General features: G+C 59.2%; 3 protein-coding genes across 6 annotated transcripts in view; 2 read left to right on the top strand and 1 right to left on the bottom strand.

Moving 5' to 3' along the window:
• The first annotated feature begins 947 nt into the window (after positions 1–947).
• On the top strand, positions 948–17,295 carry PPFIA3 (PPFI scaffold protein A3). 2 transcript variants are annotated; one of them, XM_077131199.1, is made up of 28 exons: positions 948–1,415; positions 1,678–1,779; positions 2,121–2,285; positions 2,595–2,669; positions 3,210–3,284; positions 3,617–3,838; positions 4,764–4,910; positions 5,009–5,143; positions 5,347–5,430; positions 5,544–5,675; positions 6,014–6,076; positions 6,179–6,258; positions 6,571–6,715; positions 7,238–7,425; positions 8,334–8,556; positions 9,161–9,324; positions 9,442–9,569; positions 10,673–10,766; positions 11,056–11,137; positions 11,813–12,013; positions 13,326–13,388; positions 13,549–13,575; positions 14,606–14,781; positions 15,039–15,136; positions 15,290–15,465; positions 15,557–15,625; positions 15,812–15,983; positions 16,350–17,295. In XM_077131199.1, the coding sequence occupies exons 1-28, from the start codon at positions 1,035–1,037 to the stop codon at positions 16,406–16,408; spliced, it is 3,726 nt and encodes a 1,241-aa protein (XP_076987314.1). In that variant the 5' UTR covers positions 948–1,034; the 3' UTR covers positions 16,409–17,295. The 2 variants fall into 2 exon arrangements, with proteins under 2 accessions (XP_076987314.1, XP_076987312.1); XM_077131197.1 differs by lacking the exons at positions 948–1,415; positions 13,549–13,575; positions 16,350–17,295 and having other exon boundaries at positions 1,595–1,779; positions 7,232–7,425; positions 15,812–16,329.
• Positions 17,282–20,922, bottom strand: HRC (histidine rich calcium binding protein). The gene is made up of 6 exons (XM_077131200.1): positions 19,195–20,922; positions 19,049–19,119; positions 18,603–18,671; positions 18,287–18,341; positions 17,806–17,842; positions 17,282–17,605 (listed from the first exon to the last, which is right to left on the bottom strand). Exons 1-6 carry the CDS (start codon positions 20,705–20,707, stop codon positions 17,569–17,571), a joined length of 1,782 nt encoding a protein of 593 aa, XP_076987315.1. The 5' UTR covers positions 20,708–20,922; the 3' UTR covers positions 17,282–17,568.
• A 1,003-nt stretch (positions 20,923–21,925) lies between these two features.
• TRPM4 (transient receptor potential cation channel subfamily M member 4) overlaps positions 21,926–23,355 on the top strand; it is a 34,549-nt gene continuing 33,119 nt past the window's right edge. The window contains exons 1-2 of one of the 3 annotated variants that reach the window (XM_077131194.1): positions 21,926–22,066; positions 22,337–22,404. In XM_077131194.1, coding sequence (XP_076987309.1) covers positions 22,043–22,066; positions 22,337–22,404 — 92 coding nt within the window. In that variant the 5' untranslated portion in view covers positions 21,926–22,042. The remainder of the gene's footprint in view (positions 22,067–22,336; positions 22,405–23,355) is intronic. The other 2 variants (XM_077131196.1, XM_077131195.1) reach the window with 2 other exon arrangements.

The following is a 23,355-nucleotide window of genomic DNA, read 5'->3' as shown; positions in this document are numbered from 1 at the left end:
GATTCCCAGATTCACTACTTCACAGAGCCAAGGCCCGGTCCCATGCTTTGGACACAGCATATTGGGCAGGGCTCTGAATTATCCCCTTTCAAAACTGGTTATGCTGCTAGGAGGAAGAGGGAAATGGGAGGGAACAAAATGAAAGTCCCTACTGCTTTTGGCTGGGCCAGCCCAACCCGTCTGACCTGATGTCTGTGGAGGGAGCAGCCTGGGGGCCCTCCTTTCATCTCTGTCCCGCTCCTGCTCCCGACTCCTGACTCCTGTGATCCAAGTCTGGCCCTCCTCCAAGAAGACCCACCTCCCTTTAACACCTGCCCCCCCTCCCCCGTTACTGCCCCAAGAGGGCTTGGGGGTGGGGTGGGGGTGAGGGGTAATGGGATGGTCCCAGAATTCCTTGGTCCTGGGAGGAGACGTGTCTGCAGGCTGGAATTTATGGATCTAAGGGGGAAGGAGCTGGGGGCCCAGACTCCTGTGACCAGAAGAAAGAAGGTGGATAGTGGGACTCCTGAGTCCTAGAGGGAGGGCACTAGCACGGCCTTCCCCTGGAACACTTTTTATTTATTTATTTCTAATGGACGGTGGTGGTGGTGGGGTCTTTAGATCCTTCGGAGCCAGGGTCCAGATAACTGGGAAAAGGAAAGAGGCAGGAGTTGGAAGGGATAGTAGGTGAGGACCTTCCTTGTGTCAGTGTCCTAATTCTGAGGCCAGTCCTGAGACCTCCTGAGGGCATGATTCCAAGAGGACTGGCCTGGACCTCAGTTTCCACATACATTCCCTCAGGCAAGGCCTGGGTCTCCCGGCTTCTGCTTCTCTGAGAAGCTGGCTGGGTTGAGTATCAGATTTGCTGCCACTGCCGATGGACTGAACTCAGGTTCCCCAATGCTCTCACTCAGGTAGCCAGTTAATCCTGTTTCAGTTTTTCCTGTGTAATAATCACAGTGGATGGGCCTCAGTTTCCCCTAGGCAGTACTTGGTGGCTGCCCCTTAGCCTTCCTCGTGGAGAACCCTGGCGGCCGAGCCTCAGTTGATCCGCCATGATCAGAGTTGCTGAGCCTATTTCTTCTTCGCTGCAGTGCCTGGGTTCCGCTCCGCCTCGGTTTCCCTCAGGTCGTATCCGAAGGGCGGGCCTCAGTTCTCCGCCCCCTGCCCCCGACCCGCAGGCCCGCACCGCCGCCATGATGTGCGAGGTGATGCCCACCATCAGCGAGGACGGCCGGCGGGGCTCGGCGCTGGGCCCGGACGAGACCGGCGGCGAGCTGGAGCGCCTCATGGTCACGATGCTCACGGAACGCGAGCGCCTGCTGGAGACGCTGCGCGAGGCGCAGGACGGGCTGGCTACAGCGCAGCTGCGGCTGCGCGAGCTCGGCCACGAGAAGGACTCGTTGCAGCGCCAGCTCAGCATCGCGCTGCCCCAGGTCTGGGCGGGGCCGGGGCGGGGCCTTCGGGAGGCGGGGCCTCGGCCCGGGGAGGTGCCGAGGCAGTGGGCCGGAACGGGTGGGGCTTAGCGCGTGGAAGGGAGGAGTCTGTGGGAGGTAGGCTGGCAGGGGGCGGGGCCGAGGCCGAGAGGGGGCGGGGATTCTCCGGGAGGGGCGGGGCCTGCAGACGCCCAATCTCAGGGCATGAGAGATGGGGAAGCGGCTGTTCTGACCATCCTGAACCTTTCCCACGCCCGGAAAGGAGTTTGCAGCCCTGACGAAAGAGCTGAACCTTTGTCGGGAGCAGCTGCTGGAGCGGGAGGAGGAGATTGCTGAGTTGAAGGCGGAGCGGAACAACACTCGGGTGAGGGGTGTTGGAGGCGGGGGCCTAAGAGGGGAGGGCGGGGCCACTAGCGACGCGGCCCGACCCGGCCTGACCCTTCTCTTCCCTGCACCTCGCCTTCCTGTGTTCTCCTCCTCCTCCGTGCTGCCTGGTCTCCTCCACTGCCCCCCTCCACTCCCCTACCTTCATGTACTCTGCCCTATCTATAACCTTTCTTTTCCCCTGTACCACTCTTTCCTCGGCCCCACTTGGACCTCTGCTATCCCTCTCTTGCACCTGCCTGTCTCCTCCCCTTGGCTCCACCCTCTTCCTCCATGTGTTCTGCCCAAATCTTTTCCTTGGCCCGGTGCCCCTCCCTGTAGCTCCTCCTGGAACACCTGGAGTGCCTGGTGTCCAGGCACGAGAGGTCACTGCGCATGACCGTGGTGAAGCGCCAGGCCCAGTCCCCGGGCGGGGTCTCCTCCGAGGTGGAGGTGCTCAAGGCCCTAAAATCTCTCTTCGAGCATCACAAGGCCCTGGATGAGAAGGTATGAGATTGGAGATATGGAAGAAAAGCCCCTGGTTGGCTGGGGCTGTCCTGAGAGGGAGGGATTCTGGCTGTGATTGGGTGGATATGTCCTGAATGAGTGAGATTCTCTGGCTGTGGCGGGCTAGGGCACTCCTAAAGTGGGTTTGGGGTAGGCTACCGGCTAGCTGGTTGTGACTGCACACCCATTATGGATCGAGGAATCCTAACATTGCCCAATCAGGCTTGTGCCAGGGGTGTTCTGGGTCAGGGTCGACTGTGTTAGATTGGGTCTGGTCTCCACCTCGCTCCTGTCCTGCCCCATCCCCAGGTCCGCGAGAGGCTGCGGATGGCGCTGGAGAGGGTGGCAGTGCTGGAGGAGGAGTTGGAGCTGAGCAATCAGGAGGTGGAGTGTGGCCAGGAAAGGGAGGTTGAATCCATGGGGAGGGACCAATGGGGCAAGGCCTAGGAGGCAGGCAATAGCTTGGGATAAGGGGAGACGCTCGGGAGAGAAGCAACTTGGGCAGGACTAGGCCAGAGAACCAAAGGGATTGGATTATGGAGAACACCTAACGAGAAACTCATTGGGCAGGTGGGAAGCTGAGGTGAGGAACCTCAGGGAGAGTGAGAATGAGACCAAGGCAAGTTGAACCAAGAACTGGGGCTAAGGCAAAACCTAACTATGGGAAAATGGTCGGATGGTTGGATGGGAGGAAACATCCACAAGGGGGTTTAAGTGACCCAGGTAACCCCTCCATGGTGGGCAGCTAAAGAGAGTTATAAGAGTGGGTCTAAGGATAGCAGGATGGCTCCAGCAGGACTTGAGACAACTTGCATGGAGGAGTCAATGTCCTCCCCTTCTGAGGACCAGTGCCCAGACCAGTGGGAAGAAGAGCTGGGGGTTCTGGGAAGCCACTTTGCCCTGATCCCCCTTTTGCTTTCCTAGACTCTGAACCTTCGAGAGCAGCTGTCTAGGCGACGGTCAGGGCTGGAGGAGCCGGGCAAGGACGGGGATGGGCAGGTGAGGGGCAGAAGTCCTTCCCTCAACCTGGTGGCTTCCTGCCCTTGGGACCTCCACACAAGCCCCTGACTTTTAAAGTTTGGTATGAATCTCACTGACCCCTATAACATCTGAACCCCTATGACCCTTACTGACCTTTAACCTCTGATTCACGTTACCTTGCTGACTGCAGTGACCCTCACTGAGGCCCGTGGAGGCTGCCCTGCGGGACTCTTACCGATCTTTGATTTCCACCCCAGCCGCACTGATCAACTTTCTCCTTGCATTCCCTCTGTGTCTCTGTTTCCCCACTCTGGGCTCTGCCCCTTCCTCCCTCACTGCCCCTACTCCAGATCCTTGCCAACGGCCTGGGTCCTGTCGGGGATTCGAACCGGCGCACAGCAGAGCTGGAGGAGGCCCTGGAGCGGCAGCGCGGGGAGGTGTGCCAGCTGCGAGAGCGCCTGGCGGTGTTGTGCCGCCAGATGAGCCAGCTGGAGGAGGAGCTGGGCACCGCCCACCGCGAGCTGGGTAAGGCCGAGGAAGCTAACGCCAAGCTGCAGCGTGACCTCAAGGAGGTGAGGCCAGAGCCCCTGGCGGGCTGCCCTCTGTCCCTCCCCTGGACCCTAGCCCTCCCCACCTTGGCCCAAAGTCACAGAGCTCATGAGTGGTGGAATAAGCTATGTGGACCCTCCTCTCTGAGCCTCAGTTTCCTCACCTGTGAAATGGCATTTATGGCCCTTGTCAGGGATTGATGTGTGGCATATAGTAGGAGCACAGCAGCTGGTTGTACTTATTATGAATCATTGAGGACTTCTCTTGCGATTCTAAATTAAATTTGCTTGTCTGTAAGGCACCCCTTCCTGGCCTAGCCCCTTGATCTTAACTCTTATGCCCCAGGGCTACTGCAAAATGTAGGGCCTAGATTCACAACGGCAGTGTATGTGAAGAAAAGAGAGCATTTTATTTTTCATAACCCACAAGGGCTTTCACCTCGGTTTTAAGTTTTGACTGTCCCAGGGGCTACTGGGAAACATGGTCCCGCCCCACAGGCCCTCAGACCAGAGTCCACCTCCCTTGTGTCCCTGAAACATCCCTGCTGGGGTTTTAAGCCTTGGTTACCGTGGCGGCTCCTGGATGGAAGGGGACATTGTTTCCCACAAGACCCTAGGGCACTTGCCCTGTGATTCTAAGCTCGGAATGTGTCGGAAGTTGTTGGATAATGTGAGACCTGGCGTTTTGAGGAGAGTCACCCCAAAAGAGTGGGGGCTTTATCCTCCACGGGCCTTAGGCCATCCACACTGGGAGACGCTAAGCTGGTACTGCCCTAGAAGCTGGTGAGGTGTGGTTTCCATCATTCTGCCACCCCACCCACACCCGCAGACGGCAGGGAACTTCATTTCCCAGGACACCCTGGGATGCTTGGTCTGGGGTTTTAAGCTTAGGCTCCCCCCCGGGGCTTCTGGGAGCTGTAGTCCACGCGACCCTCGGTCCCCTCCGCAGGCTCTGGCGCAGCGCGAGGACATGGAGGAGCGGATCACCACGCTGGAGAAGCGCTACCTGAGCGCCCAGCGCGAGGCCACTTCCCTGCACGACGCCAATGACAAGTTGGAGAATGAGCTGGCCAGCAAGGAGTCGCTGTACCGGCAGGTGGGGGCACGGCCCGGGAGGGAGGATGGGGGTGGAGGGATGGGGCCGTCGCCCAGGCGACCTAAGGCCGCCCCTTTCCCGCCTCTCCCCGGCCCCAGAGTGAAGAGAAGAGCCGTCAGCTGGCCGAGTGGCTGGACGACGCCAAGCAGAAGCTGCAGCAGACGCTGCAGAAGGCGGAGACCTTGCCCGAGATAGAGGCGCAGCTGGCCCAGCGCGTGGCGGCGCTCAACAAGGTGCGGGGAGGGAAGGCGGGGGGCTGGGATGGAGGAGGCCTGGAGATGGAGGAGGGGGCGGGCCCTGAAGCGCAGGTGCGGGGCGGAGGAGCCTGAAGCCCCAGGGGCGGGGCCTGGCACCCAGCCGGGAAGGAGGCGGGGCCCGGAGCCCTCGGCTGGGGCCTGGTGGGGCCAAGCCAGAGGCCGTGGGTTCCATCCACCAGGCCGAGGAACGTCATGGGAATTTCGAGGAGCGGCTTCGGCAGCTGGAGGCCCAGTTGGAGGAGAAGAACCAGGAATTGCAGCGGGTGAGGGGCGCGGCCCGGAAGACGGTGGAGAAGGCGGGGCTTGGGGGCGGGCCGGGGCGGGGCTCCCCGGGCCAGGGGCGGGGCCTTGATCATCCCTGTTCTCCTCCCCTCAGGCGCGGCAGCGGGAAAAGATGAACGACGACCATAACAAGCGGCTGTCCGAGACCGTGGACAAGCTGCTGAGCGAGTCCAATGAGCGGCTGCAGCTGCATCTCAAGGAGCGCATGGGGGCGCTAGAGGAGAAGGTGCGCCCCATCCAGGATTCCGACCACCTACATTCCAGGAATCTTCCCCCAACCTCAGCATCCCCAATCCTGTCGACCTCTGGGCTCTATTGCTAGGACCTCTTTTTCATGCTAAACACGTTAGGGGCTGAACTGTCAGCACTCAAAGCCAACAGCCCTCAGCATCCTCCAGCCTTGGGTCCTCTGAGATTGAGGGGGACACGGAATTCTGGTTTTCCAGGGTCTCCCTTCCCCAGATGCATTTGGTCTCATCCTCGTGCCCACCCCATTTATCCTGGGGTTCCTTTAGGCCTGCCCCTTCAGGCTCTGCCCCCTGGCTTCACCTCTGTTCCCCACAGAACTCCCTGAGCGAGGAGATTGCCAACATGAAGAAGCTTCAAGACGAGCTGCTGCTGAACAAGGCAGGGAGGGGCCGGCGAGAGGGGGTGAGGCCGGGGAGGGGCCTGCAGGGGTCGCCCCTCAGGGGCGGGGCAGAGTCTGATGGGCCCCGCCCCCTCCCTCAGGAGCAGCTCCTGGCCGAGATGGAGCGGATGCAGATGGAGATTGATCAGCTGAGGGGGAGGCCGCCGTCTTCCTACTCCAGGTGGCAGCAGAACTCGTGCCCCTCCCCTCTTCTGCACCCCCACCCATGGAGTCCCTTGGCCAAGCCATCTCTTCTGGTCCTCAGGGTTCCCCACTCCCTACCATTCTGAGACTTCTACAGCCCTCCCTCTTATTTTTGGCCCCTGATCTCATGATCCCTGGCCCCAGGCCCTTTTTCCTGACCCTTGACTTTGGATCCCTCATCCACTCCCCTAACCCCCAGGCTCTTGTCCCTGACCCCTGACCCCTGACCTCTGTTCCCTTTTCCCATTTCCTGACCCCTTGGTCTCTGACTGCCTCCCCATGCCCATAGGTCTCTCCCTGGCAGTGCCCTGGAGCTCCGTTACTCCCAGGCACCCACGTTACCTTCTGGTGCTCACCTGGATCCCTATGGGGCTGGCAGTGGCCGGGCAGGCAAGAGGGGCCGCTGGTCGGGGGTCAAAGATGAGCCCTCCAAGGTCAGCAGCTGCCTCTGGGCTTGAATTGAGTAGGGCTTGGGCAAGCAGTGGGGCTCTGAGTGGGTGGGTGGGTGGGGTGCTGAGAAGCAGGGTCTCCTGGACCTACCCTGTTTTCTCTTCTTTCCCTGCAACTCCACTGTCCCCACTTCCTTGTTGTCTGTTCATGTGGACATTTCTACCTGGTGAGAACCTTGGAGGAGTGAGAGGGTGGTGAGAAGGGTGGGGTCTTGGGGACAGTGGGTGGGGTAGTCCCCAGTGTGGGGCCAGAAGAAAAAGGGATCAGGGGATTGGGGGAGGGAAGAAGTGATGGGTGTGGTTCTGATTTATGGTTCTGATTTATGGGTTGGGGGGATAGGGGGACATCAAGAAAAGGGACCTTCCACAAGAGAAAGCTGGGCTGGGAAATGTGCAGGTATAGGCCATATGCTGAGGCCAGTCAGCGTCAGGGTTGGGAGAGGTAAGCAGAGTCCAGTGGCAACCTCAGCCCTCACCCACTGTCTCTCTGTCCCCTCGCAGAGGCAGGAGTGGGATCGGTCTACCCCTGCGGGGTCCATGCCACCCCCGTTCCCTGGGGAGCTGGATGGCTCAGATGAGGAGGAGGCAGAAGGGATGTTTGGGGCGGAGCTGCTGTCCCCCAGTGGGCAGGCTGATGTGCAGACCCTGGCCATCATGCTTCAGGAGCAGCTGGAAGCCATCAACAAGGAGATCAAGTGAGTGCTGGCCCAGTCCTACACTTCCCTGCCTGAAGCTGACCCCACAGTCCCCTTGCCTCTGGAGACTGATCTGAAGTCCTGAGTTCATCTGTCCCATCATCCTCAAGGAATTCTCCCATCTCAGCACCTCCTCTGATAGCCAGGAATCCCTTTGAGGACACATGGAGAATTCTCTTATGTGTTATATATATCTCCCAGCCAGTACTCATGATTTCCTGATATACCAAAAATCCCAACCCAGTACATCAAGATTCCTCCAACATATGGTGGATTTCATGGCTTCCCACACACAGTACCCAAAGTCTCCCAGCACGCCAGGCAACTCAGCACAAGGTCCCCAACTCAAAACACCAAGAATTTCTACCTAAAAGAACAAGAATTCTTACTTTGTCCAGAACCCCCACTGCTATAGTCTTCCCTGGATTCCCCGGTAATGGCTCTATTTAGCAATTCTCCTCTATGAACACATTCTGCGTCTCCCCAGCAAATACACCAGTACAACCATCACCTTTCTGATTTGCCACATCGTCTCTCACATACATCAGAAGTCCCCTGAGCCCACCCTGACCTTATGATCACCTTATCCTCCTTGAAATTTTATCTCTTACCTACAGTAATCCATTTGTGGTTTTCGAAAACCATTTGGTCATCAGGATCACCTTGGAAGGATATGATCACCTTGACATCCGTAATCCCTCCATGACCTCTCAAATCTATCAACCCCCTTGAACCCCCATCTATCAACTCCTTGACCCATGAAATCAGCATGAATCTACCGAGACCCTCTAAATTCCCAGAGTGCCCCTCGCTCTAGCAGGCCTTCCTGACCCATTGTCATCCCCAGACTCCCTCTCCCATTGTCTTTCTCAACCCTGCCACCTTTTCTCCCTCCTTTCCCTCCTCAGGCTAATCCAAGAGGAGAAGGAAACAACAGAACAGAGGGCAGAGGAGCTGGAGAGCCGGGTGTCCAGCTCTGGCCTAGACTCGCTGGGCCGCTACCGCAGCAGCTGCTCATTACCCCCCTCCCTCACCACCTCTACCCTCGCCAGCCCCTCCCCTCCCAGCTCAGGCCACTCAACACCCCGTCTGGCACCCCCTAGCCCTGCCCGTGAAGGCACCGACAAGGCCGTGAGTGTCCTGAAGTCTCCCCAGTCTGGAGGGAGGGGGGAAAGTCAAACAGGCCCCTCAGTGAACAGCCAACCCCCAGCTTTCCCTAATGCTTCCAGAGCAAAGGGAGGCTGAGCCGCGAGATTCTTAAATCCTAACTTTTACTCTAGTCAGGTCTGGTCCACTTTTACCGGTTTTATGTTGAGTTTCTGCATAGAACTAAAAAAAAATGTTTCTATGATAAACATACACTTAAGAATCACTATTAGATCCTCAGAATTCTCTGAGGGAGGCACAACAGATATTGGCCCTATTTTGTTGACTTAAACGCAGTTTTCTTGTTTTCAGAACCTGTACCTTGTTAGCTTACCTTGAGGCCAAGCAGATCCCACTCCTGACACCAGAACTTAAAATACTGTAACCATGAGCTTGCTGAGCTCCAGGGGAACTTCACTCATTGCGTTTATGTTTCTGCACCTCACGTCTATTTGACTTAGGCTACCTTCAAAAATTGTGCCCCAAATCAGGGGCAGCCTAGACACCCCCCAGTAGACATTTATTTAGTGAGGAGTTCCCAACATGAGCCTGCCACCTCAACCCACTGTCTCTGCTTCTCCATCCCTAGAATCATGTCCCCAAGGAGGAAGCTGGGGCTCCACGAACAGAGGGACCAGCCATCCCAGGAGATACCCCACCTCCTACCCCTCGTTCCGCTCGCCTCGAGAGAATGACCCAGGCCTTGGCACTGCAGGCGGGGTCTTTGGACGATGGGGGCTCCTCACGGGGCAGGTCAGTGGAGTCAAGGGATAGGTACAAGAAGGGCCTTTCCTGGGGAGTGAGAGAGGACTTGGGAGGGGATGGGGCATCCCGGATGAGGTCAGCCCTCACTCTGTCCTGCTCATCCAGTGAGGGCACCCCAGATTCCCTGCACAAAGCTCCCAAGAAGAAGAGCATCAAGTCATCCATAGGTCGTCTCTTTGGCAAGAAGGAGAAGGGGCGGATGGGACCGCCAGGCCGAGACAGCTCTTCTCTGGGTAAGTGTCCTGATTCCAACCTTTCCTTCTTTCCCTTCGTGCGTCCCTCCCTTCCTTCCTTCTTCACATCTTCATTTGTCATTCATTCATGTCTTCATTCATTTGGTATTCATTCAGAATTTGAAAGGGACAGGACTTGGCAGAGGTAGAAGGGAGGAGGAGGGAAAAGTAAAGGGCCCTCTGGGGGCTGCATGGGTGACTGGCTGGGTCAGGTGAAGTCATTCTTTCATTTACCTGTTTTTAAATTAGAGAGGGAGGGAGGAGTACCCTAAGGACAGCGCATCTCTGGAGACTGCTCAAACTGACTTGCGAGAAGCAACTGTTACATTTTCAGGAATTTTGGTCAGCTGGCTGACATCACATTGGTCTCTTGAAATTGGCCATGGTGGGTGTCTTAGTTTGCCAGGGCTCCTGTCTCCTATGACAAACCATAAACCGGCTGGCTTGAACTCACAGGTGTGGAGGGAGACCCATCAGGGTCTCACCAGGCCATGCTTTCTGCTGGAACCTATAGCATTCCGGTGGTGGCTTGCCAGACACCCATGACTTCCTTGGCCTGTTGGTGCATCTCTGCTTCCATCACACAGCAGTGTCTCTCTCCCTCTTTGGCTTCTCCTCCCTGCCCACTTTCCTCTGCTTATAAGGACTTCTGCCATATCAGCTTAAGGCCCAGCCTGATTCACTTTTGCCTCATCCAAATAGACTCTTTGAAGGACCTATTTACAAATGAGTTCACACCCACAGGAGCAGGAGTTAGGATTTGAGCATGTCTTTGTGGGAGATATGATTCAGTCCACCCCAGTAGGATTATTTATACCATGAAAACTGGCAAATGCTCTGAGCCAGGGAATCCTCCCCCCACTCCCTCAGGCCAGCCGAGGGAATCCAGCCCTACTTTGGGGATGTCATCATGTCCCTGCCTGGGGAGGTGACGCTGGTCCCAGTTGGGTTTATCACTCCCTTGACATGGCTTCACTCCCTCCTCCCCTGGGGTCTCTGCCTTCCTGGAGTCTTCTCATCACCCACAGCCTGAGAGATTTTGCATCCCTCCCTACCACTACCACCTTGAGACTTTCCAAATTCTGACCCCTCCCTGCCTCCAGCTGGAACACCTTCGGATGAGACACTGGCTACGGACCCTCTGGGCCTAGCCAAGCTGACGGGCCCAGGAGACAAGGACCGAAGGAACAAGAGAAAGTGAGTCTGTGTGTGTGGCGGTGATCTAAGTGAGAATAAAATGCTCCAAGGGGGTGCCTGAAATCCTCCACTTGCTTGCCTAAGAAGCTGGGGACCACTAGGGTTTCTTTCTGTCTTGACAGAGTAAAAACAAACACTCAGAGATGCACAGGTATTTCTTAACCCTGGTGCCATATTGTCCACATTGATAAAAAGTGCTTTTATGGAGGGGGTGGGGAAGGGGGACACCCAAGAGGGCTGGAGGTCTCCACCTCTGACAGTTCCTGCCCTGTCCATTCCCCCACCCCAGGCATGAACTCCTGGAAGAGGCCTGCCGCCAGGGTCTGCCCTTTGCTGCCTGGGATGGGCCCACCGTCGTGTCCTGGCTGGAGGTACTGGGGCCCAGCAACGCCCTGACTCTTGAACCCCAATCCCTCTGACAGTCCCAGCTACCTGGGCTGGCTGGATCAACCCCGCACCACACTTGGGGCCAGGGGGGAGGAGGCAGGAAGGGTCAGATTTCCTGTTGATCTAAATGGCTTCTTCCCTCCCCGCCCCCCCCACAACTGCCTCTTTGGCCACATCCACCTTGCTTTCTGGTTTCCTGTTGCTTCTCTCTGTCCCTGTGTCCCTCCATGTTTCACTCTCTCCGCGGGATCTTCTTTCTCTATTTTTCCGTGTCTCCATCTCTGATTGTGTCTGCATTTCCTTACATTTCTTCCCCTGTCTTGGGGTTTGCCCTGCCCACGCCGCTTTCCCAATGTCTTTGCTCCTTTCTCCTCCCATCTCTGCCCCACACCCCTCCGTCTCCCCATTCTGATCGACACTGCCCTTCTGTTGCTCACCCCACATCTCCCTCTGACTTGCCCGTGTCTCCGTCTTGCCCTGTGTGTCTGTCCTCACTGCCAACTTTCCCACGTCTGTTTCCTCCCCATCTGCCTCTCCCCACCACTCCACCTCCCTGTATGATCTGCCATCTCTCCCTGCCCCCTGTCCCCCTACCTCTCCATCTCCTCTGCCCTGCATCCCTGCCCCGCCCCCCTCCCCTCGCTCCCTCCCTGGCCTAGCTGTGGGTAGGCATGCCCGCATGGTATGTGGCTGCCTGCCGGGCCAATGTCAAGAGCGGCGCCATCATGGCCAACTTGTCAGACACGGAGATCCAGCGGGAGATTGGCATCAGCAACCCGCTGCACCGGCTCAAGCTGCGCCTGGCCATCCAGGAGATGGTCTCGCTCACCTCCCCCTCGGCCCCTGCCTCCTCCCGCACGGTGAGTGCCCAGCGGCCAGGCCCAGCACTGGCTTCCTCACAGCCCCACTTTTCATCCTCCGACTGGCCAGGCCTCGGCTTGCTGTCCCCCATCATCTTCTAGCCCGAATCCCTGGGCAGTGTTCCATGCGGCAGCCAGTGGCCCCTTGCTAAAGCAATGCGCCCTGCTCAGAAAAGACACCATGGCCCTACTTGAGAAGTTCCTGCTGAACTCACTGGCTCCAGCTCCCCCAGTCCTCCTTCCTGTTCCTTGAACACATCACCTTATTCCACCTCACGGCCTTTGCACTTACTGTTCCCTTTGATTGGAATGATCTTTCTCCTCCTATCCTGTGACCCACTCCTTCTCCTCCTTGAGGGTCCTGCTTAAATGTCACCACCTCCTAGAGGCCCTCTCTAACCTCTGAGCCAAACTAAGTCAGTGTCTTGATCACCCCTGCACACCAACAACCTGTCGTTTTCTCCACTACACTGACCACCTTCTAATAGTTTATCTTTTTGTTCCAACTTTTTATTAAGCCAATTTTAAACAGACATAAAAATTATACATACCCATCACCTAATTTGGCAACTGTTACCCCTTTGCTATCCTTGCTGGTCACATAAATAAGTGTGTGTGTATCTGAAACACTTCAAAGTAATTTGCAGGCATCAGGACAAACTTTTCTGGACAAGCTGGAAAAATTCCTTCAGGGAGCATCTTCTAAACATAACGTTTCCCTGCAGAGCCACGATGCTGTTCTCACAGCTGAGAAGCTTTGCATTATTGTGAATTTCATCCAATATTCAGTCCAGAGTCCGATTTCCCCCACCCTGAAAGGTGGCCTGGGCTTTGCTGTATCCCGCATCCTAGAATGGTGTCTGGACTCCAGAGCTAATCCATAACTATTTGAATGAATGTATGAATGTCTAACTGTGGGGTTGCTGTGGGCATATGCCTAATAATTGGGAGCACCTCGGTGCCCTAGTATTTCCCACCTTGCTGTCGGCCGCCTCTGCCTGAATCTTCACTCTGTAATTCTGTCGGGAGGTCCAGAGAGGTGACATCCCCACCTACCCAGCAGGGCCCCAGTTTGAACCCGCATCTCTGCAGCCCCAAGCTCACCCTCTTGTGTGCCTGGAATGCAGTAGGCGCTCAATAAACGATCGTTCCTTTTTTCGTCGTCACTGCCTGGCCCCGAGCAGTGACCACCCTTTCTGAGCCAGAGAGCTGACCGGCTCAGTGTAGGTGGCCTGGAGCCTCCAGGAGCACACCCCTCTCTCCCCCGTCCCTCGGCGCTGATCTGCTCTCCCCAACTCTCCCCGCCCCTCAGTCCACAGGGAACGTGTGGATGACGCACGAAGAGATGGAGTCCCTCACGGCCACTACCAAGCCTGTGAGTGCCTCCTGCCGGCCGCCTTGGGGGTGGCGCCAACCCTCCCCAGGGGTGGGGGCGGGGGCCGAGCCTGCGGCTGTCCGTCAGTGCATCCCTTCCGTCCTCCTCTACCTGCCCCGTAACCCTCCCCTTCTCTCCCCTCTTCCCACTAACGGGTCAGGAGACCAAGGAGATCAGCTGGGAGCAGGTAGGGGACGCAGGGCGGGTTGCGGGCGCATGGGCAGGCTGTGCACGCTGCATGGACGCCCCTCCCTCTCCGAGCCCCGCCCCTCCCCCGCCTGCCCCTCCCACCGTGGCCGTCATGGGGCACTGCGCCCTGCTCGGCTCTGGACTGTTTCCGTGTGACCTTACGGGGCGGGAAGCTTGGACTGTCCCACTGCCAGCGTGGGGCACGGGCCATCCCATCCGAGTGGGGCGCGCGGGCTCGAGGAGCTGTCCCGTTGTTATAAGGGAGACTCCTAGCAGCCTCTTTTCCCAGGGGCTGGGGGGACAGTGGGACTCTTCCAGCGTACAGGGGGAAGCCAGAAGCAGGGTGTGGGGCACCTGAGGCAGAGAAGTTGGGGAGAAGGAGCCACACTTTGTTCTAGAGAAGGGGGAGGGCTGGACTCTTAGGAGGTGGCAGAAATGCATCGAATTGGGTTCTTTTTATCGGGGCCAGGGGGAGGTGTAGATTAGCTCCTCAGCTAAATGGACTGAAGGGCTTTGGACTAATCCAGAATACTGCCCTGGGCCACATCTGGCATTAGCTAAGTATTTTCGGTGCATTCCAAGAATGATGGAGGGACCCATGATCTTTTGCTGGCTGGAGAGCTAGATCGAAAGCATCATTGGCCTGACTTGGAGAAGCAGTGGTGCTGGACCAGTGCTTCTGCCACTTTACTGTAAAGTTCAAATCAACTGGGGAGCTTGTGGAAATACAGATATGAATTCAGTAGGTCTAGGATGGTGCCCGAGATTCCACCGTATGGGCAAGTCTCAAGTGACACAGAAACTGTGGATCCAAGGATCTCCCATTGAGTAACCAAGAACCTATCCTGTCACTACGCAGGGCTAGGAGACAACTTTGGATGGGTGCATTGTCCCGAGCAGAGATGGGTCGCCGTCCAGTACAGGGTGGGGAAGGAACGACCTTGGTTTGGAGGGTTGGACTGGACCCCTTTCATACATGCTGGGGGGGACAGAGGGCCTGACCCTTCTCCGCCTGCCCGTGGTCCCAGATCCTGGCATATGGCGACATGAACCACGAGTGGGTGGGCAACGACTGGCTGCCCAGCCTGGGGCTGCCCCAGTACCGCAGCTACTTCATGGAGTCGCTGGTGGATGCCCGCATGTTAGACCACCTCAACAAGAAGGAACTCCGGGGCCAACTCAAGATGGTGGATAGCTTCCACAGGTGGGGGCCACCAGGCCAATGGGGACAGCCCAGGGGAAGCCCCATCCCTAGGGAGTCTTTGGCCAGTGGTCAGACAATAGGAACGGCCTGGTGCAATGCACCTTCTCCTGGGATGGGCAACAGTCTGTAGAACTGACCCAAATGGAACAGTTTCCCAACCTCTCCTGGAAAACTACAACCAAGGGGGAGGACCAAGGGACCCGCAGCCAGTGGGGTTGCCAGGGCTCACCTGTGTCTCGATGTCCCCCGCTGCTTAGGGTGAGCCTGCATTATGGGATCATGTGCCTGAAACGGCTCAACTATGACCGGAAAGACCTGGAGCGGAGGCGGGAGGAAAGTCAGACCCAGATCCGAGGTGAGGAGGAGTGTAGGAGTCCTGCTGGCAGCCAGGAGGAGGGGGTTGGGGGAGAGCAAATGAGGCCAGGGAGGAGAAAATGGGGCCTGGAGGCATGGGCTAATCTGGTCTGGCCAGGGGAGGGGTGCAGCTGAGGGTCCCTTCCTTTCCCAGACGTGATGGTGTGGTCCAACGAACGGGTCATGGGTTGGGTGTCCGGGCTGGGCTTGAAGGAATTCGCCACGAACCTCACGGAGAGCGGGGTGCACGGGGCGCTGCTCGCCCTGGACGAGACCTTTGACTACTCGGACCTGGCCTTGCTCCTGCAGATCCCCACGCAGAATGCACAGGTGAGCTGCCCCTCGGCCCCTGGACACACCCGGCATCCCCACCTTTGAGGGGGGCAGCGGGCTCCCATCCCATTCCATCTCCCTTCTCCAGGCCCGGCAGCTCCTGGAGAAGGAATTCAGCAACCTCATCTCCTTGGGCACAGACAGGCGGCTGGATGAGGTGGGCGCCGTTAGCAGCCCGCGATCGGGGGTGGGGTGGGGTGTGGAGTGCGGGGGTTCGCAGAGGAAGGATGAGGGCGGGGCCGGATGAGGGGCGGGGCTAAGAATGTGAGCCCCGGGAAGGGGTGGGGTGAAAGGAAGCCGGCGGAGCGCCTTCCCTCACCCGCGGACCGGCCCGCGTTCCTAGGACAGCTCCAAATCCTTCAGCCGCTCCCCATCCTGGCGGAAGATGTTCAGAGAGAAGGACCTCCGAGGCGTAACCCCAGACTCGGCTGAGATGTTGCCCCCCAACTTCCGTTCGGCCGCAGCAGGAGCCCTGGGCTCACCGGGGCTCCCTCTCCGCAAGCTGCAGCCAGAAGGTGGGGGGGGGGTGTCCCCAAATGAGACAGCCCTCCCCTTCCCCTCTCCCGTAGGGTGGGAAATGGACCAACCCAATCTTCCAGAAGCTTCCCTCACCAGGTTCTGAGATGGCCCAGCCCTTTCTCTCCCAGTGCCCCCTTCCCGGGGTGGGAAATGAACTCGCTTAGTGCAAACTGGGACGCCTTGGATGAAGCTGTGGCTGCGGGGAAGGGAGGGAAATGGGCGTGGAGCCTGGTGGTCGCGGGCTGCCCGTCTTTGGGATCCCGGGAGGGGAAACCCAAGGGACGACTTGAGCCCGGAGCAGCCCTGGGGAGGAAGTGGAGTGTGTGCGTTCTGGGCTGAACCGCTGCCCGCTCTCCCTCCAGGCCAGTCTTCTGGGAGTTCCCGGGCAGACGGCGTCTCAGTCCGGACCTATTCCTGCTAGTGTAGACCTCCAGGTGAGGACTGGGCGGCCTTAGGGGTGCGGGGCGGCACAATGGATCATCGCTGCTCCACGCACTGCCCGGCGTCAATGCAGGTGACCTCCCTCGGACGGAAGACTCTTCCAGAGGGCTGTTCCCCCTCCTGCCCAGAGTGTGGTGTCGCCTGGGAGAGCGGGCGGGGGAGCTGGCGCCACGGACTGCACCATCTGTACGGCGAGCGAGGGGTGCGCCTCCCCGCCTCGCAAATGGACTGGGCCTGGACCAACCCACATGAACTGGACTGAGAGGGGGAAGGAAGAGGGCAGGAAGAAATCCCGCCCCACACTTCCGCCTCCTTTTTCTCTACTTTGTAATTTATTGTTCCGTTGGCGATGGGAGACAGGTGCCCTTTCCCGGCGGAAAGGGGGCGGGGCCTCCCTCCCCGGCCGCATGCGGGGAGGGGCTGCCCCTCCCCCTTCTTTTCCTCCCCTGTCGCGGGGCCCAAGTCTTCCTTCTTCGTCCGAAAGGAGGGGAGGGGGGATTCGCTGCTACAAGCCTCGCCCCCTGTGCCACTCGGCCCCGCCCCGCCGCGTCCGGTCGCCGGTTCCCGAGGTCAGCTGCGGGCGGGAACCCTCCTCCCTCCCCCGTGTCTCGTGTCCCCGGGGCCACCCCCCGCCCCCCGTGCTGTGGCCGTGTCTGTGCCCCGGGGGATGGGAGCGCAGACCTGCGTTCCCCGTTCCCCTCCGGCTCCGGGGTTTGCATGGGAGAATCCTCTTTCCAAGATGCAACTGGGCGACGTGGAGTGGGGGGAAGCGGGGACGATGGGGGAGCCCCCACCCCCGACTCTCGGTCGGCCTCCCTGCCCCAGGCATCACTCAGTGATCACGGGTAAAGAGAACTGTTTCAAAAAGCTCCCGTGTGGACTGCTTTATTTGTCAGGACCTTAAGAAACCCCAGCCAGCACCTGGAGGACCCAGGTGTCCAGGCCCCCAGGCCCCTCCTCCCTGAGGCCCAGGAGTCCTGGTCCCTAGCCCCCACCCACGTTCCCTGAGCCCCTGAGATTCCAGACTCCATGTCTGACCTCGAGGTTTCGGAACCACGTTTTTTCCGAGAAATAAATACGGCTTGTGGAGAGGGGCTGGAGGCCCGGGCAGGTATGTCTGCGCCGCGGCCTCGCACCGGATCAGGGTTCCGGAGCTTCCAGCATGTCCGCGAGGGCTCTGGAGGGGAGGACACGGGGGTCAGAAGGCCGAAGTGTCCAGAGCTCACCCTAGGGGCTTAGGTATGGTTAATCAGCCCCTTTTCCGGGCGGGAAAATGAAGTCCTAGGGTCGTCCACTAACGCAGAGCGGACAGCTCCTTTCCGGGGATTCAGACTCAGTCCCCTCCAAACAGGGGCCTAAACTTCCCCCTTCACTTACTGGTACAGGGAGGAGGAGAAATAGTCCACGTAGCTTCCTGTGGAAGAGAAGAGGCTTGGAGGTACTCCGTGGATGATGTTAGGGGACCACTTTGCACCGAGTGCGGTGTCGGGACTGGCTCCGCCCCCTCTTTCTAATTCCTGCCCCGCTGCGTCCCTTCCCGCAGGACTCGGAAAAGCTCCTCCCCTTTCTGCTGGCTTAAGGCCTTCTCGCTACCGATAGCCCCGCCCCATGGGCGTCTACCAGTGCTGGCCCCGCCTACTAGGCCCCTCCCCTCCTTTCCACTTCTTGACCTCAGCAAGTCCCGTCCTCCAGGCCCCGCCCCTTGACGCACATCCCATCCATCCACCGCACACAGCCTTGGCCACGCCCGCCGTCACGCCTACTCCCCGGGCTCCCGCGCCCCCAGTTTTCCACCTGGCTTCACTTCGCGAGGGCCGGCCTTTAGGTCAGGGTCGTCTCGGGCCCCGCCCATGCTCACCTGGAGTGCAGACCGTCTCGCAGACCAGCGGGCAGAGGTAGCAGAATTGGCAGTGCTAGGAGGGGGGCGATGGGGGGAGAGAGAGGGAGAGGGAGGGCGTGGTCAGGACCTGGTCAGGTCAGGACCCAGGTCAGAAATGAGATCGAGGTCGAGCTCAGAGTCACGATGGGTGGTGGAGTCAAGATGGCATGGCGGAGTGGGTAAGGGGCTGGGCCAGTGTGGGGTCAGAGGCCGAGATTTAAGGGCCGAGGGGTCCTGAGACACTCCTGCGGCATTCTGAGAGCCGGTTATGCCTTGGGTCCTGGGGAGGCCTCACCTGGCACTGATCACAGTGCTCTCCCATGTTCTCCTCGTCACAGTGACACTTCTCACACTCAGTGCATCTCTGGGGGTGGGAGGAACCTGGTTAGATGGAAACCCTAACCCTATTTGGGAGACACCCATTGGCCCATCTGTGCCCCCTGCACATTTCCCCAGAGCCAACATCCTCATTACCTCCAATTGAGCTCAGCATCTTCTCCCCAAACACTCTCTTCTTCTCCAGGGTTCCCTGCCTCAGGATAACCGCAGGTACCCCCAGTCACTGGGCTGGACTTGTGGGAGCTCTGCCCACCCCACCCTCCCTATGCTCCCCACAGCCTGTCAGTCCCCAGTCCCATTCCCCCTGCCCCTCCCTTGCTCAGAGCCCACCTATGGCTCCCCAGGGTCCCTGGGACCACACTCCAAGGCCAGCTTGGTGGAGAATCTGGGCTGGGGACCTGCCTTGCAGAAGGAGCAGTAGCCACACAACGACCCTGGCTGGTAGTTCCCATACTCCTGGGCATCCTGTGGACCTGTGGGGACAGGAGGGCAGCAGTGACCCAGGCTGACTCCACTTCTTCCCATTCCCACCTGGCCAGGTCACTTACCAGTATCCTCCTTGCTGTCCTCCTCACTGGAGTCACCTGCAGTGACCTCCCTCTTGGTCAGTGGGTTGGGGATGATGGTGAAAGGGAGCTCCTCCTCCTCCTCTTCCTCCTGGTGGCCTTGGCCCAGTGGGGCCTGGACCTCAGCCCTCTCTTCCCTCCTGTCCTCCTCTCCCTCTTCCTCCTCCTCCTCCTGGCTCAGGTTGAGGCCGTGGCCTTCCTCCTCGTCCTCCTGCTCCAGGCTATTGTGCTGGGTGCCTACCTCTCCCTGCTCTGAACCTTCATCTTCTTCCTCTTGGGAGTCACGGTCCTCTTCCATCTCTTCTTCCTCTTCTTCCTCAGAAGCTCTCCAGTCGCTTCTATCCTTGACTCCTGTGTGTTCTGGGGGCCAGTGGATCAGCTCCTCCTCGATGGATCCTCCGTGATCATGACCCATCTCTTCATCTCTGGCGCCCTGTTGCCTGTGGCTTGGAGTTTGGTGGCCAAGCTCGGCGGAGATGTCCTCATCTTCCTCCCTGGGCACTACGCGGTGGGCCTGGCCAGGAGCTGCTTCTCTCGATTCCTCTGGGAACTCCTCGTCATCATTCTCATGGCTTGGAGCGTGGTGGCTGAACATGGTGACTGTGATCTCCTCCTCTTCCTCCTCCTCTTCTTCACGGCCATGGTGGGCATGTCTGGGATCATGGTGCCAATGTTCAGTGGACACATCCTCATCCTCATCCTCATCGTCCTCATCTCTGTGGCCTCGGTGCCTGTGGCTGGGGTCATGGTGGTGGTGTCCAGCTGAGACATCCTCATACTCTTCACTACCGTGGCCTCGCTGCCCGTGGGCCTGGTGCCCATACTCAGTGGAGACATCATCATCATCATCATCACCGTCTTCTCCGCGGCCTTGGTGCATGTGGGCCTGGTGTCTAGAATCAATGGAGACATCATCGCCATCATCACCATCATCATTGTCGTCTGTTTCTTCTCCGTGGCCCTGGCGTACATGCTGAAGGAGATGGTGGTACTCAGTGGAAAGAACTTCATCCTTGACCTCGTCCTCGTGGCTGTGGCTCCTGCGGCTGGGAAGGGGGTGCCCCTGCTCCACCGAATCATCCACATCTTCCTGCCCATGGCGTCTGGGCCCCCGGGCTTGCTCCACCTGCTCTGCAAAGGCGTCCTCCTCAGAGTCGTTCTCGTCCCTGTCCTCATGGCGTTGATACCTGTGGCCTTGCCGTGGGCGCCCGTACTCACTGGAGACATCTTTGTCCTCATCTCTGAGACCTCCGGGGCTCCAGGAAGGAGGTCCGTCCTCTGTGGAAGCATCTTCCCACTCATCTCGGTGGCCTCCGTGCCTGTGGACATGGTGGCCCACGTCGGCTGACCCGTCCTCCATCGCGGCGTTGTTGTGCCAGTGCCCGGGGCCCAGCCTGGCCCCCCTCAGCTGCTGGGGCACGGCAGTGGGGAGGAGCAGGCTGGCCACGGCAGCCCAGAGGAGGGAAGTGTGCAGCCATGGCCCGCGGTGGCCCATGGGGACGGAAGGGCAGGACAGTCTCCCCAACGCTGGCCCCAGTGGCCTCTGTGGGTGAACTCTGGAGTCCACGTCTCCCTGGGGGTCAGTCTCTTTCCCTCTGTGTCTCTCCCTTGCCTTGTGTCTCTCCGGCTGCCCTCCTTGGCTGTCTCTGCCCAGCTCTGGACACCCCTCTGAGGCAGGCTCCTGAGCCCCCTGACAGCCCTCTCGGGCCCTCCCTCCCCACCCCCTCAGCCAATGGGGTCTCTCCCCTCCCCTCTCCATGGCTAAATTTACTCCCGGCCCTGAGTTATTCTGGGCAGGTCTGTGGCCCCTCCTCTCCTGCTCCTCCACCCTCCAGCTGAGGGGGTGACTGGAGGGGTCTCTCCATGGCCAGGGGAGGGGTCCAAGGAACTTGACTCTATGCTGCTAACCAGCTCCTGTCTGGCAGCTGAGAGGACGCGGGTTAGATGTTTAGTGGGCCAAGCTTGGGGAGCCCGGGTCACCTGGGGGCAGGAGGGACATATCTGAGGGGAGGGCCGCCTGCGATGGTGGGGTGCGGCCTTGCATTATGGGGAGTTTACAGCTACAGCGGGGTACTTCCGTGAGAGAGTGGGTGTCACAGTGGAGCCCCTGGAAGGGGGTGAAAGGAACCCTGCCCCCAACAGGCAATACCCGTGACCTCCTCTCCCTGGAAGTCAGACTTGGGGATAGGGGACAGGCCAGGGCTATAAATACAGTGGGGTGGGGTGGTGGGGCGTTGCTCTCAGGTTACCGAGGCCCCAGCTGTCCTGGTCACAGACAGCTGGCAGGAGACCCGTGACCCTGCCTGTCTATGGGTGTCTATATCTCCTGCTTCTCAGCATGTCACTATCACCCTCTCTCTCCCGGGCTCTGGGGCTCTGGTTCCATGTCCTAAGTGCCGGCCTTCCCACCTGAGCCTGCCCTCACCCTAGCCTTTGTCTCCCCTCCTTCTGGGTCAACACCTCCTTCCTCCTTCCCCTCTCTTACCGGTCTCAGTCCCTTTCCCCCTGGGTCTCTGCCCCCCTCTCTCTGGGTCTCTGATCCCTTCTCCCTGGATCCCACCCCGGGGATCCCTGCTACTCCCTGCTGCCCCTCACCCCCCCCCAACCGGGGCCTCTGCCTTGGGCGCGTGGAGCTCTGCTCCTCCGGCTGCTGCAGCGCCTGTCCCGCCCTCTTCCCCGCCTCCCGGTGACTGTTCCTGAGATTCCCCGCCCTTGGCCCGCCCCTGGCTGGGCTGGAAAGTGGCTGATCCGGTTTGTCCTGGGCGGGTCTGGAAGGGGGGTTCCTGGGTGGAATGTAGGGAGCCCGTTGGGCTGCGGCAGCTGCGGGAGCATGGTGGCCCCCGAGAAGGAGCAGGTACGCGCCCGCGCCTGGCTCTGCGGGGACAGGGATCTGGGGGCCAGGCCTCCTGGGGTCCCCAGAGAGGAGGGCGCGGGATGGAGGCGCCTGGGCACCCGGACTCCTGGGTCCCTGGGGACGGGAAGGAGGGGGAGGAGGGGCCGGGGGCTGAAGTTCCTGTGTCTGCGGGTCGGGACGCCGGTGCCCAGGGGGAGGGCGCGCCGGGCCCCGTGAGGACCAAGCTGGATTTCTCTGCCCCCCCACCTCCGCCCCCTGTTCCTGTCCCAGAGCTGGATCCCCAAGATCTTCAAGAAGAAGACGTGCACCACGTTCATCGTGGACCCCGCAGATCCGGGGTGAGAGGTCCGCCGGGGGTGACCGACCCGGGTGCGCCTGGGACTGCCGGCCCCGCCCCCCGCCCCCACGGCCCCGCCCCCGCCCCGGGCGCGGGCACTGCGGCCACTTCCAAGGGCGTTCCCTGCGGGCGCTCACCCTCCGGGCAGATCTGGGTCCGCGTAGACACTGCCAAACCCGATTTTCCCCCTCGGAGTCAGTGTGAAAGGCTCGGACTCGGTTCCTTCCCTGCGTCCTCCTCAGTGTGGGTCTGTTTCTGTGTGGCTTCTCTGTTTCTGGCTTGCTCATTTGTCTGCCTGTTTCATTCATTCATTCATTCACTCAAGAGACCTTCACTTGGCCACTCTCATGGGACAATAACGTCTTAGTAGCACAGAATCTGGCCTCATGTGTAGCCTGGGCACAAAACCAGGTCCAAGCAAGTTGATGCTTGTAATATTTCTAGAACAGTGTCTTCCAGAGAGTCGCTCCTGGGAAATATCTGCAATTGCCACTCTCAGGTAGCAATTGTTACCGTGTGCAGTGACCTGGGACACTGCAGGAGCTAAGCAGGGGCTCTGGGTCTTTTCTGAGATGGTCTCTGAAGTGGGTGCTGGCGTTCTCATTGCTCTCAAGACCCTCTTTGGGGTAAGCAAGTTGGAACTATTCCTATTTTGGGTGTGTTTTGTTCTAACCTGTTTTATCAGGGCAGCACAACTTCTGCAAATTATGTGTAAATAATCAAATATGCATTTATTGAGTGGCGAGTGCTCAAGAACATTTAGGAACCTCTGAGCTGGGTCTCAAGGCTGGTGGCACCCTGACAGCAGGGAGGAGGCATCTGGCTAAGACTCTGGGGGGACGCAGAGTGTCACTAATGGTCTCTGGAGGAAGCGACAGTGAGGTGACATTTGAAGGATAAGTTGGAGTTGGACAGTCGCAGTTGGGGCAGAAGGGGGGAGTGTGGGAAATGA

This window comes from Tamandua tetradactyla, chromosome 16, assembly GCF_023851605.1.
Source record: "Tamandua tetradactyla isolate mTamTet1 chromosome 16, mTamTet1.pri, whole genome shotgun sequence".
Classification (NCBI taxonomy): domain Eukaryota; kingdom Metazoa; phylum Chordata; class Mammalia; order Pilosa; family Myrmecophagidae; genus Tamandua; species Tamandua tetradactyla.
Note: the sequence above shows the minus strand (reverse complement) of the source record. Positions and strands in the feature narration are given on the sequence as shown.